We start from the raw sequence: 14,185 nt of genomic DNA, 5'->3' as shown, positions 1-14,185 counted from the left end.
TAATGCTAATTGAGAGCTTTTTCTGACTCTCACCTCCGTGTGTGATGACCCGAAGGTAAGGTCTGATGACCTGCATGTCGATGCGATGTTCCTGTTCTCCGATGATCACTGTTCTCCAGAGGCGTCCGTTGTTGGCATTCCCATCCTCGCCCACCTCTCCAGATCTGTCAACGGGATTTGCTTTCGCTGATGCCACCGGTGTGTCATCTGGGCACGAACAGAGTTATGCTGAATCATTTTAGTCGAAGGGAAACATTGATCATAATATGTGTAAGCTCCTTTTAAGTTAGGTTGTGTTACAGATCCTTTCCTTTTGCAAAGTCTCTGTAAAAATCGACACATATTAGTATGTTTAGGTTAAAGAGCACAGTGTAACTTCTCAGCTGACATTTTATGGTACGTGCATGGATACATGTAGTGAATTTTCAGCTTAAATAGCAACAAAAAACCCTTTTTGCCTAAAGTTCAGCCTCAACTAGCTTTTTGAAGCTGATGGATTAATATCAGGAGTAAAAACAACGACCTGTTATGGATCTGCTAACCTTCCCACTCCAGGTCATTGCCATTCGTGATGAACTCGAGTGAGTCGGTTTCATCTGGAGTGTCGATGTCGTCAACGTTTATGTCCAGGTCATCCGGCGTGTCCAGGAAGTCATCTGACAGCAAAGAACCTTCACTTTGATCCAGGGAGAGGTTCATCTCCGGGGCGATCAACGTACGCCTCTTCCGGTGGGATGAGGACACACCGCCGCTGCCTCCTCCTCCCGGTGAGCTCACGTTCAGGGAGGTAGGATGAGCTACAGTGAGACCAGAGGGCAGGAGGAAAGCGACTGTGATTCATGCCACACAGAGAGGGGTTTGTCATCAATAATGATCATTCGGTGACCCCCGACTTGTTGGTGTTACTTACAGGTTCTGTCATCTGTGAGACCACAGGAGGGGTCCATGTCTCCGTACTCTGGTAGTGGTCTGGTTGGAAACATGCATACACTATGTAAGCATCTAGCGCTGTGTTTGCCCAATCTATTACACGACAGAGAGGAAGTTGTGATGCTGCAGAGAGTAAAGGTTCAGCCACACAGTACAAAAACCCATCATTTTCCCTCAGCTGAGATAAATGCATCCTAAAGCACGCCCTACTTTGTAACTATGACCTCATAATAAAATGGATCCATGTGATTAGGACCGTGTTAAAAGGTCCAAGCTAGGCATGGGTGTTGTTACTAATCTGGCTAAGTGCTGAAAAGAAGAGCACGCAGAAGAGGATAGAGATGGTTATTAACTTGTCTCCGGGGAGAGACGAAGATTACAGCGCCGCCGGGCAGGGTGTGAGTCAGAGTGGATGATGGAGGGGTGGAGAAACAGTTTGCATGCAAACAAAGTGTCTGCATTTCTGCTTCTGTTTACACTCTGCACAGAAGGAGGAGAGGATGGGAGGACATCAACATCTTCCTCTTCTTCCCTCCTTGTCAAATGTGTCTAAAGCAGAAAAAGCAAGCAAATGGGGGCAAACGTGCTTGCACCTGCATGTGTTGTTTTGGGCTGTCGGCAATAAAACCCGAGGAACAACCCGAGGAGCTGAGTGCACAGCTGTGCTCTCACTGGTTAAAAAAAACTGGGAGGAGGAGAGAGCTCTAGCGCAGTGTTGTTCAGCAGAGAGGGTCTTAGCTGCATTCCCGTGAAAGCCAACCGTCTCATCCTCCCATTCGCGGGAGGACAGTTGTGTGACGGTGCGGGCTCCTCCTGAGCCAACAATCAGGCTTCAGCCCACAGAAACAGACACTGTGCCTCTATTCCCCGAGGACCCCTGCAGTGACTGCTGATGCGCCGCTTCCTTTGTCACAAATGAAGCTCTTTTTTTATAGAAATGCAAACTGACGAGGGGGGCGAGCTCAAGCTCATCTGTTTATGTCTGCATTATCTCTTAAGATCAGCACGAACCACTGATGCTTACCTTACGGAGACAGCGTGGGGCTGCTTTTGTCCAAGCCGATCCTTAATGATCTTTATCTTTTACCTCACACACCTCTGTGTTTGGGCTCATTCCCTGTCCTCTCAGCTGGTGTGAGCCGAACCGGAGCAGAGCATCACTCTGATTCTTCTTTAATAACTGACTGACCCTCCGTCTTTAACCACAACCTGCCACCATATTCCTGAACTGGTGTTGTTGATCAGCGACTGCCGTTGCGTCACATGACGTTGCCCGACACCGCTTCCAAGACGGCGCTGCACCTGCTCCCTGGCTTCCTGCCTCCCCCATCCAACAAAGGAGGAGGGAAAAGGGAGGAGGAGGAGCAGGAGGAGGAGGATGGAGCCCAGTGCTGATTTTCATCACACTTTCCTGCCACTTATTTTCTGCTCATTAAACTCTGAATTTCAGCCACTGCTCATCAAATTCCCATAATTATAAACAATATCGCAGATCTTATCCTGTTGTGGAAAATTACCAATCAGCTGAGGATTTAAAGGAGAATAAGTGGGGTTTTTTTTGAAATCTTACAATCAGTTTTCATCATCACATCAACACGACCGCGCATTAGATGCCTTTAAAAAGTGGAAGGATCATACCTGGGGAAGTCTTCATCCTGCCACTCGTCTTTTACTTCCATGTTCTCCATTCGTAGAGTCGCCTCTGTGGTGCCCATCCCTCAGAGAGGAGAGCAGGGGCCTGGAGGTGTGCAGAGAGTTTTTATGAGCAATAGCACTCGCAGTCACAGACCAAAGGTGTCACACATTGCTGCACTGCAGGAACATGTGTTTTGGCCTGTATGCTGAGGGAAAAGTCAAATAATTGACTCTCTTTCATTATAATTAGGGGGCTTAAGTCACTGCAGCTCACGTGGTTTTCATCCCCCCGGCCCACCGGAGCACATGTGAGAGGCATGTGACTGGATCGGACTGAGCTCGCTTTTCTGCGCTCAGAAATCCTTCAAAAGTCAAATATGAAAATTGACTTTGGCCTCGCCTGGAATTCCACAGGCAGACGTGGAGGACAAAACGGACTCCTCTTTAAGTCTACCACACCTCTGCTTTCTCAGGCTTCCAGGCACTAACACCATTCAATAGAAAACCTGAAAAGCATGAATGAATTTGTGCTTAAGAGCTTAGAGAGAATTCTCAGTCAACTGCACGAGTCCTAAAGTTCTGCTTTCCTCATGCTTTTCCGAGCCTGTTCCACAGAGCGATGGAAGCATTTCCACTCTTGGGTTGCAGGTTGCACTTAGAAACAGAATGAAAAGGTGTGTTTAGCCACAAAAAATGTGCTGTAGTACAACCAGCCCCAGTGCGATGATGACATTCAGCGGTGCATACCGAAATAATAGCAACACTGTGATATAATCGCTAGGAGTGGTGTGGTTTTGGCAGCAGCACTTGTGGCTGTGTATGAAATGGAAGGCAGCCAAATAACTAACAAAGGAAATAATTTGTTTCCACATGTTTTGTTTTATTATGCACAAGAAAAATTCTTGTGTGGAGGCAAGCCAGCAGGCGTAAATCGCAAAATCATGTTTATAAAAAAATAAATAAACACCATGTAACTGTGAGCGGGTTGTTTCTTCCTGGTCTTCAAATGAGAACATCAATGATTTCTGCAAAGCCAATCAGCACCAAAAGGTGCAGTAAAATGGCTCCACAGCCTTTCTAGGTCACCCCAAGTGGAGCATCCAACAGAAAAGATTTCTCACATTAACGGACAATCGTGCATGCGTGTGCAAGCTGTGTGACCATGCATAAAATAAATGCAAGGATGTTAAACTCACACGAGCGGCGTGAGATCTCCCGATGTGGAGCGTCTTCGTCGTCCTCAGTCACAGATGCACAGATTTGAGGGGAGACCGCCCCGCTGCTCCACATCAACAGAAAAGCGTGGGTCAGTCTAAAATTCCTCCTCCTCTTTCTCTCTCCGTCTCTCATTCATTCGTTCGGAGTCACGCACGCGCACTTGTGCACGGACACAGTCATACACTGTCCTCGATGTCCGCGGCTCGCCAGCAGCAGGTGTCTGAGGACAGGGGGCACCTCTGTTCTGGACCCCCCTCTCCTCTCCTCCGCCTCTGGTCACCTTTGTTGGGGAAAGACTGGCCGTGAAGAGCGAGCCGACAGCCTTGCCTCTCAGCTCTTACTTCCACACCACCGAGACACAAAATTCCTTTAATGGGAACGCATCTGCTCTGGCATCGTGATCTCTCTCTATATATATATCGACCCCCCCTCTCTTCTCCCTTCATGTGGACCCAAATACCTTTGGAGAAGCTTTTTCTTCTCACCACAGTATCAATTGAAAAGCTTCTTTGGGCTTCCACTGTATTTACATTCCTCCATGGAAGTAGCTTATTTATCCCTGCAGCAACTTGGGAAAAATAAGCACCAGCCTCTGTCTCCTTTTAGTCCCATCAGATAATCCTGCTGTTGTTTTCAGTGGTGGTCTGTGTGGCTGCTGTTCCCTGGCAACAGCATCTCTCTCCATCCATAGCCTCTCTTCAGCCTCTATGCCTCCTTGCTCGTGCCTCTTTCATACCTGCTACCCCACAACATGAATTATTCAGACCCTTACTTCACTTTCTGCCAGCCAATCATATCACCCCTACAGCTTCACCACATACTATGGCTGAAAATACTTGTTCTGCACATTCCTAAAAGGTCTCTTTTATTCTGTCCATAAGGCCTCGTGAGTAATTACCCGCGAGAAAAAGCTTTTAACAAATATTTGTGTCCCTCTTATGCATAATAAGGGTTTTCCTCTTCTTCTTCTTTTTTGTACGGATCCTGAGCTGATGCCTTTAAAACCCCCAAGGTCAAACGATGCTTTTTAGCATCGTGGACATAGTGCACCTTTATACGAAACGTGCAGAAGAGCTGAATGTGATGGTGCTTGGTATGACTCACCCCAGGCAGCTGGGTTAACATTAGACTGTACCTCAATTATCAGAGGCACGCAACACCCGTCCAATCACCCAGCCATTCACACCCAGAGTATTAAGCAAAGCGAGAGCATTCACTCCAACGTACTTCCGTCTCCGCTAAAATTTATTTATTTACGTATATATCAATTAATCGTTCATAAAATTGGGATAACAAATAATAATTATACAAATCAGTACAAAATGTAAAAGAGATAAAAAGCAGAAAAGAGAAGGAAACAAAATAAAGCAGTGCCTTTACTAAAGCATAAAACTGGAGTTAATTAGTTAAATTGACTTTTTTTAATTACAGTTTTTTTAAAAATATGATCTGTTTGTTGAAATTTAAAATAAGACCAGATCCAAAAAACTATATGTAGGGCATTAAGTTTGTGTGCGGAAAAGGAGAACATAAATAAAAAACAGTAAGTTGTGGATGTCACTAGATTGTCAATTAGCATGTAAAGGTTAAATATATTATATTTCTAGCACTATTGCTAAAGTTTGTTCGCGTGTTCTCATGCCACAGCTCACGCATTCTCTGTTATGACACTGATCTGTTATGATCTCAGCAGTTTCAGGTTGGGTTTATCATTACACTGGCATACAGTTTTGAGCCATACCTGAATAGTGTTTAAGACACAGATATACGGTGTCATTTAGCGCTATAATAATAATAATATTAATAATAATAATAATAATAATAATAATAATAATAATAATAATAATAATGAGAAGAAGAAGGATTATTTTTAATCTCAGCGGGGGGGGGTTAGTGCGCATGCGTGTAGCGATTGAGTGGAGAAGTTATGAAAATCTATATATATTAACAAGGATATCATATATATATAGAAATTATACACTGGCCGCAGACTTTACATGGCGCACACGGAGTTCCTCGCTGAAAGCTCCCTGTTTGTAACCGTTTCGTGTCTTTCCGATCCAGTTCCGGTATGTGACCGTTAGCAGCAGTCGAGGGGGGGAACTATCTTGAGTTTCGGTGTCACCGCTCCGCTGCTGTTTGTCAGCACACTGTACTGTACCGGAGATGCCAAGATGGCTGCAAGCAACTATTTCGGCTTCACACATGGTGCCGGTCCGCAGTACAGGTAATTCATGTGACGTGGGTTGGTGTCAGCGAGCGCGTTGAGCCGCAGGTGTCAGCTGCCGAGGTGTATCGGCGGAGACACGGTCACCCGTGGGGTTTCGCTGCGTGGCAGCGCAGGGATACACGGCTAGCTTGACCCGCTTGGTTCGGTTAGCTAACATTAGCTGGCCGAGATCGCAGGCCAGCGCTTGCAGCTTGACATTAGGTGAACCACAGCGCTATACAGCTGCACCAGTTGGTTCGATGCTTCAACACTTTCTGTGCTGTAACATAATTAAACGGGGTCAGTAGAAAGAAGTGTTTTAGCCGGGTAACGAAACCGAGCTGGCTGCAGCTGTGACGGGTTAGATTTTGGCCGGCGTTTAGGATTAAAGAGGGCCAACTCTGATCTGACACCACTGACGGTCTTGTATCCCCAAACGTCATTCTCTGACTTATCTGACATGCAGCCATACAGAGCAAAGAGGCCCTCGGAAAAGCAGCAGCAGCATTTGCATAATTTGGCTAAGTTTGCCTGCTTAATTTAGCCTTTGAATTTGACAGGTAATCAATTAGTGATGTGATGGAGCCATCATCCTGCGGTTAGTGAACTGTGAAGGTTTTCATGCTTTGTCTGTTGTGCTGCATTAAGCCAACAAACCTGACAAACCGGACTGCTTTCCTCTGCGGCCTCTTTGTGCCTTTTATACCTGTATTAAAATTCACCCCTGTCATTCTCTGCCACCAGCACTGATAAAATATGCAGTATTTAACCTTATGCTGCACACCACATCTGTGCTGATAAACTGGTTATAGGCAGGAGTTACCAGTTCACTATGCTCTTCATCACATCAGGGCAGCGATCCAAACATCTACAGCACACTCACAGGCCGAGAGGAGTCTCCAAATATTTTGACCTGGATTTAGGGCAGCAGTGTCCTGCCCGACTAAAGACACCGAGTTGGGTTCCCAATCATTTTTGGGGAAATCTGTGGGAGCACATGGTGTGATGTTCTTTAAAGTTTTCTCTAAATTTCTGGCAGAAGTCGGTTGATTCAGACCATTTGACGTGCAGACATTTTTTAAAGTTTCACTAAATAAACTGAGCTTGCAGCAGTTTTCTTTTGGCTGTGTTGAAACCTGTTTGAAGGGCTGTCAGGAATTCCTCTGTCAAGAAACACACAGAGCTTTTGTTTTGTACTTTTAATTAAAATCGTGCTATAGATTTACACGTGTGCTCTTTTGTGACCTTACGAGCTGGACCAAATCCTGCTCTTCACAGATTTTAATCTGGCCCACCCGTTACTTTAGCTGCTTCATAATTTAGGTCGTAGCTGTGTGTCGTGAACCTTGCACCCATGCGAGACTAAATAGACAGGCGTGCTTCCACAGCTTGTGCAATCTAACAAGCTGACTACCAGCTGAATCTTTGCAGAGCCCACGGCGTGACCCTCCACACATTTGTGCTTGTGTGTGGTTTCAGTGCCAGCCCCGAAACAAACAAATGAAAGGCTGGGACTTTCTTACTTCCCAAGTCCTGGGAAGTTTTTTACACTTCTTTGTGCGTTCCCTCACAGTCATTCCGGTAGTTTCTGCAATCTCCCTCCAGGAGTTTGCTGGCATCCCTATGTCCCTATGTCGAGTCCCTATGTTGCGACTATGATTACTATTCCTTATACTAAGGAGTTAATTGATATTCTCTCACTGATAAATAAAAGAAACTGCAGTGAAACGTAGCTGGAGATGCACAGGAGAAATTGGCCATTGTTTGCACAGCATGTAGCTACATTTCCAGGGAAGTGCAGATCGGGTTTGAGCGGAGCTTTGACTGCAGCGAAAGCAAAGTTTCCACTGACGTGGGAGATGGACTGTTTGCACAGAGAGTGCTGTGTATCTGTTTGCTGTATTTTCAAAGAATATAATTCACATGGCTGGTTTGAAGTTTGAACCCCAAACAAACAAAGATAAGGCGTGACAGACGGATGCGTGCAGCTGCAGCGCTGTGAGTCTTTTCCTAAACTAGTCGCATCGTTTGGAGCAGGAAAGGCTGGCTGTACTTTAGTGTACATCCAGTTTCTGTACTGCACAGTTAATCTGCCTCATGAATGTTTTTGCGTTATATGAAACCTTCTCCACAGGCTGCATAAGACTTGCAGACAAATCTGCAGAACAACATTAAAAATTCATTACTTTGCCTGGATTTATTTATAACATAAAAATATCAGTGAACTGTATAAATATGTCAGTGTTGCTCAGGTCCTCTGTGTGACCATTAGTGACAATGAATGTGACACCTCTGCCTTTAAGGCATCATTTAATTTAAGCCCACTAATGTTCTCGTCCAGACTGACACTGAAGGCTGTCAGCTGGAGTCACTGATGTCATTGCCTATAATTACTGTGCCTTCAAAAACATGCAAACATGCTGAGCAGCCATGCATGTATTTTAAAGTGATTGGTAATGATACAGATTCAAGATTCTTTATTTGCCACATTCATAGTTATAGGAGTACAACATGCAGTGAAGTGGATCCTGACGCGCTCCTCGACTGTGCAAAAGGAGAGAAGGACATTATATACATTTAGTGAATATATACAGGAGGACATTATGTGCAGTAAGTAAATGAATTATGTACATTAAATGAATTAAATAAATAATTTTAAAAAATCTGGAAATTTACATTTGAAAATCTGAAAAATGTACATTGTGCAAGTGGGTGTTAAAGTGTCTAGAAGAGTCAGGCTGGGGTGTGTTAGAGGAGTAAGTCCTGTCTCAGTCACTTATGGATGCTGAGGGGGGGTGGGGGGCATGTTCTGGTTTAGGACCTGGATGGCTTGAGGATAGAAGCTCCTCCGGATGGCGCAGAACCTTCTGCCTGTTGCCGGGATGGGACGGGTCCTTCAATAGCTGAGCTGCTGTAGTTCAGCATCTCCTGGTGTAGGTGTCCTGAAGGGAGGGGAGAGCAGTCCTGCAGCAGCGGTGTGCCGTACGGGTCACTCTCTGAAGAGCGTTTTGGTTCCCAAACCAGGATGCGATGCTCTGTGTGAGGATGCTCTCCACAGCACTTGCATAGAAAGTCCTGAGGATCACTGGAGAGATCCTGAACTTCCTCAGTTGTCGGAGGTGGTACAGGCACTGCCGAGCCTTTTTGGACTGGACCTGATGAGATAAGAGCTAAGAATCAATATCCATCCATCTTCATCCGCTTTATCCGAGGCCGAGTGGCGGGGGCAGCAGCCTAAGCAAAGAGGCCCAGACCTCCCTCTCCCCAGCCACCTCCTCCAGCTTATCCAGGGGAACACCAAGGCGTTCCCAGGCCAGCCGAGAGATATAATCTCTCCAGCGTGTCCTGGGTCTGCCCCGAGTCCTCCTCCCGGTGGGACATGCCCGAAAACCAACCCCAGGAGGCATCCTTGTCAGATGCCTGAACCACCTCAGCTGGCTCCTTTCGATGTGGAGCAGCAGCTGCTCTACTCTGAGCCCCTCCCGGACGGCCGAACTTCTCACCCTATCTCTAAGGGAGAGGCCAGCCACCCTTCGGAGGAAGCTCATTTCTGCCGCTTGTATCCGCGATCTCGTTCTTTCGGTCACTACCCACAGCTCGTGGCCATAGGTGAGGGTAGGGACGTAGATCGACCGGTAAATTGAGAGCTTCGCTTTTACACTCAGCTCCCTCTTCACCACGACTTAATATCAATATGATGTCATAATACTAGAATCTGACCAATATTGGATTTTTAGTTACTAATATTTGATTTAAAAAGCTAAAATTGTCTTTTTTTTCTTTCTTTTTTTGAGGTGCACAGTAATAAACAGATTTTCATTAACAAGCACTTGTTTACTCTCTCTGTCGCTTCTCAGTCAGCTTCTTGTTTGTGGCCTCTCCAGATTCAGCAGAACAGCTGCACAGTGCCCTCTGGTGGACCAGCTGTGCAATGTCAGCACTCATAACAAGGTTGAAGGGTGTTTCCCCGGCTCCTCTTTTCTCATTTTCTAAAACACGATGCAGACATTGCAGCTCGGTCTACAGGGATGCATCACAATATCCGTGTTACTGCAAGAGAAACAATGAGCTAAAAAGGCAAAATGAATAAATAAATCATGAATTACATATTTATTCACCGCACTGTGGTTTCAGTGAGGGTGTGTATCATTATTCTTTGCTTTTCGTCAGGTGGCTTTTGAGTCGGTTAGCGCTCGGATTAGTTTGTTCACTGTAATCATCAATGAGAAGTATTCTGTAGTTACTTCTTAACTGTGTTTGATTATCATCTTTATTTCTGCTGTAATAAACGTTTCGGTTTAAATTCGTCTCAGCGTTGTTGGTGCTGCACAGCGTGCTGACTCCAAAAACAAAAATGCAGTTTAGCATTTAAGCGGTGCCAAACGCAGTGAGGTGCATGCTTATGCATGCATGTAAAGGCATGTATGTAAAGTAAACTGAGTAAAATGATCACCACTGTGGTCGTGTCCGTGCTTTTTGCATATTATTAATGAGTCCTGCTGTTTCTTGGCTGCAGTTTAAACAACTAAGATAAGTGATAGCGGTTTCCTTTTTGCACCGGATGTTGATGTTAGTGACTCACCTCTGTGGTCTGTGCTTCAGCTAACAAGGATATTTTGGACTGAATACTTGGTTTGTCACGTTCCTGTGATAAATACCTGACAGCGTGGGTGTGACAAGATATGTCAGAATGTTTTGAGTCATTTAAATGTCGCGTCTTCCTTTCTTCCCTCTCCCGTCCTGCAGTACCCAGCCTCCACCAGCTTACTCCCATCCCTCCACAGCGAGTTACAGCGTCCAGCAGGCTCCGGCTGTGGCTCACGCTGTGACCGCCTCATACTCTCCAGCTCCGGTCCAGGCCGCCCGGCCTGTGGTCTCGGCCCCTTACCCGGCCTACCAAAGCCACCAGGCGCCCCCAGACTACACCTACAGACAGCCCGATCCCCCTCAGCCAACCACTACCCCACAGACGTACCAGGTATACTCAGACACGGTCAGTTTCTTTGCGCTTCTCTTATGATTTCTGCTCTTCTGTTTCATTTTGCATGCCGGATTTTTGCAAAGCAGGTTTTGTTTTGAGGAATTTTAGAATTCAGATGATTTAACCTGAGAGAGAATCTGTGCACGATTAAATTGTCTGCATTGCTCAAGTTTTAATATGTGTGGGTTGGATGCTCTCTTGTGAACACCAGCAGGACAACTACAATTATGGGCGTCCTGCTGCAGTGACTACCTATGACAATAAACAGTACTACCAGACGAGTATAGCAACGGCTCAAAGGACGCCTACAGAGAGTTACTACCAGACTGGTGAGTCTTTTTCATTCCCAGTGTCCAAACAGTGTAAAATGAGTTGATTTCTGCTTCTTATGGACAATCATATTAGGTTGGTGCATGTAAACCAGCTGATTTCATTTTAAACCATCTTTGCCTTCCCTGCAGGGAACCTGTGATTATTTTTCTTTGCTATGATTTCTCACTTTTTCAACTCTATTCATCGTCTGGGAGAACTTTTCATGACACATAGCCTGTTACGTTCTCCACGATTAAAAAGGTTCAGCGTGGAAGTTTAACCTCATTTGGTTTCAGTGAATAAAGAAACAAAGATCTGTGAATAAAAGAAAAGACTGACTGGTACAGGAAGTTGACCAGTGTGGTCATTTTTTTTAATATAGCATGCTGTGTCCAAGAAACACGAGTCAGGCTGTGATCTAACGTAGCTCTTGATGCCCTTGTTACAGTTTTCCTTTTAAATAAGACGTCGATATCAGTCACAGTTTCTCAGTTTGGAAGAATAAAGTCCAGCAGCTGAGCGAGTTCTGCTTCTTCTTTGGTTCGATTTTCGGTGCAGTGGCTCGATTGGGAGCAGCGTCCTGTGACTCATCAGTGATACTTTAGTCTAGAAATGTCACGAGCCTTTAGGCTTTTGATGACTGCTGGATGCTGCTGTGGTGGTGCAGCTGTTATTGATCGTATGAACAGCATCTTCGGATCCCTACAAGCTGTTTTTCCTTCTATAAATGTCCTTCAAAACCAGATAGCAGCTTTCGATGGCTCACATACATCCCCTGAGCTCCTTCGAGTTGCCGATAACCTCGGCAGCTTTATTGTCTTTATTTTGTTCCTTGTCCCTGGAAATCATTGAAGCAGAAATGTATTGATTGACTCTTTGTGAGCGTGGCACAGAGATGAAACGCCGGATGTGATGCAGAACAATGCCTTATGCCCGATAAGTGCCTAAAACGTCTGCACTGTTCTCTGTGTGCACGTCTCTGCCACTCATTTGTTAGTGAAATGAAGATCCTGCCTGCTCTGCCAGAAACTCTCTTGAACACGAACTCTATGACTCATATCCTTCAGCTCTCTCTGTCCTTCCTCTCCACCTGTGCTGCTGCTCCTCTGTTTTCCTTCACCCCTCAATTCTGTCGCATTTTTCTGTATCAGTAGGAGTGAAGAGTGCTTACAGTCCAGCCACCTCCACTGTGTACAACCAGCCGCCTCCCCCCCAGAGGCAGGTGACAGCACTGAAACCCCTCGCCCCCTCCAGCTCTGTGTCTACCAGCTACAACATCTACCCAGTGTCCACGAGTGTCCAGCAGCCTCTAACGCCAGTTTCGTCGTACACGCTCGGCTCCTCGTTCAGCTCCAGCGTCGCAGCCACCTCCTACTCAGGTGACGTCAACATCGGTTTATAGACGCGCTTTAAAGCTGCTAACATTTCAGCCAACTTGTTGTTATGTCTTTTTATGTGTTTTTGTTACAGGTAGAACTGAACAACGATAAGCTATCGGCTAAAGCTAGAAAACCTGTTTAATTAGCTGCACGTTTAACTGTGACTGCACACAGGCTCGTGCTAATTCGTGCTGAGTTACGTACAATCTGATATTACTCATCAAAGCTGAAGCTCAGACATGTTGGATGTGGAAAACAAGAAGTGAGGTAGAAGCTAATGTAGCTGACAGGGAAACACGGTAAATGTTACACAGATTATTCAAATGAAAGCAAACTCAGACTAAATGATTTTACAGTGAATAAATTTTTGCCTTTCATTGGTGGATGATGTGTTACATCACTGACATCTGTAAAGCTGAAGCTCAGATGTGAAAGCAGAGTGGATGAAACTGAATGCAGCTTATTTCCTGAATGACTGCTGACTGTTTGACCCATATCCTGCTTGCTTTCGTGTCCCTCTCTCTGCTCTCTCACCCCTCAGGCATTAGCTACTCTGGTTATGATTCAGTCGGCTACACCTCGGCATCCACCCCCACCTATTATCAGCCGCCCCAGCAGACTCTGTCCCAGCCGCAGCCGCAGCCGTCACAGCAACCTCAGCAGCCGCAGCAGCCGCAGCAGCCGCAGGCCCCCGTTCAGCCGCCACCCAAGCAGCTGACCAGCTCGTCCTGGAGTAACTCGGGCAGCAACATGGTGACCGCTCCGACTGGAAACGCCTACAAAAAGCCCACGTTTCACCAGAGCAAGCTGCAGAAGCCCAAAGGGCCTCCCAAGCAGCCGCAGCTTCATTACTGTGACATTTGCAAGATCAGCTGTGCAGGCCCTCAGGTAGGCCATCAGAAATGAGGAAAACATGTTTAATTTTGTGTTTCTGGAGCTTCCCTGATGTGTTTTCAGTATTTTAGACATGTTATCTGCGGCGGCCGCACGGCTCTATTAGATGAGTCATTGCTGCTGTTGTCGTGACTATTTTGCTGCCTTCTTATAAAGGACCTTGAAGCTAGTAACAGATGTCCTCCTGCTACTCTGGAAGTCTGCAGTGAGCTGGAGCGCCAGTAGGGCCAGTAGAGAATATGTTCCTGTCCCAGTGTTCAAGCTTACGGAGGCTGCTGAGCAGTGAAGTTGTGTAGTAGTAACACAGCGCCAAATAGGAGCACCTTATTACCGTATTTCCCGGACTACAGAGCGCACCCGAATATTAGCCGCACAAGCTAAAATCAGGGGAAAATCCTGTTTTGTACATACATTAGCCGCACCTGACTAAAATCCGCAGGTGTTTCAATGTTGACTTATCATATGTAAGAGAATATGCACAAAGCGAATCAGGAAAGAGATGGCTGTTTGGAGACACACCCCTTTTATTAATATTTTGAAAAACAAGTTATGGGTACATATTTGCATAACTTTTTAGGTATATGTACTAGAGATGGACCGATCCGATATTACGTATCGGTATCGGTC

General features: G+C 45.9%; 2 protein-coding genes across 4 annotated transcripts in view; one reads left to right on the top strand and one right to left on the bottom strand.

The window, feature by feature from the left end:
- atcaya (ATCAY kinesin light chain interacting caytaxin a) overlaps window positions 1-4,540 on the bottom strand; it is an 11,684-nt gene extending 7,144 nt beyond the window's left edge. Inside the window, exons 1-5 of one of the 2 annotated variants that reach the window (XM_005747557.1) lie at window positions 3,762-4,540; window positions 2,569-2,668; window positions 911-969; window positions 543-797; window positions 34-207 (exon numbers count right to left, since the gene is read on the bottom strand). In XM_005747557.1, the coding sequence (XP_005747614.1) occupies window positions 34-207; window positions 543-797; window positions 911-969; window positions 2,569-2,645 (565 nt within the window). In that variant the 5' untranslated portion in view covers window positions 2,646-2,668; window positions 3,762-4,540. Of the gene's footprint in view, window positions 1-33; window positions 208-542; window positions 798-910; window positions 970-1,954; window positions 2,359-2,568; window positions 2,669-3,761 lie in introns of those variants that run through there. The other variant, XM_005747558.1, reaches the window with a different exon arrangement.
- Window positions 4,541-5,880: 1,340 nt separating this feature from the next.
- zfr2 (zinc finger RNA binding protein 2) overlaps window positions 5,881-14,185 on the top strand; it is a 24,680-nt gene continuing 16,375 nt past the window's right edge. Inside the window, exons 1-5 of one of the 2 annotated variants that reach the window (XM_005747556.1) lie at window positions 5,881-6,010; window positions 10,739-10,970; window positions 11,188-11,302; window positions 12,437-12,664; window positions 13,206-13,552. In XM_005747556.1, coding sequence (XP_005747613.1) covers window positions 5,958-6,010; window positions 10,739-10,970; window positions 11,188-11,302; window positions 12,437-12,664; window positions 13,206-13,552 — 975 coding nt within the window. In that variant the 5' untranslated portion in view covers window positions 5,881-5,957. Of the gene's footprint in view, window positions 6,011-10,738; window positions 10,986-11,184; window positions 11,303-12,436; window positions 12,665-13,205; window positions 13,553-14,185 lie in introns of both variants that reach the window. The other variant, XM_013914459.1, reaches the window with a different exon arrangement.

Source organism: Pundamilia nyererei, unplaced genomic scaffold, assembly GCF_000239375.1.
Source record: "Pundamilia nyererei isolate P.nyererei 1_Seehausen unplaced genomic scaffold, PunNye1.0 scaffold00199, whole genome shotgun sequence".
NCBI lineage: Eukaryota > Metazoa > Chordata > Actinopteri > Cichliformes > Cichlidae > Pundamilia > Pundamilia nyererei.
Note: the sequence above shows the minus strand (reverse complement) of the source record. Positions and strands in the feature narration are given on the sequence as shown.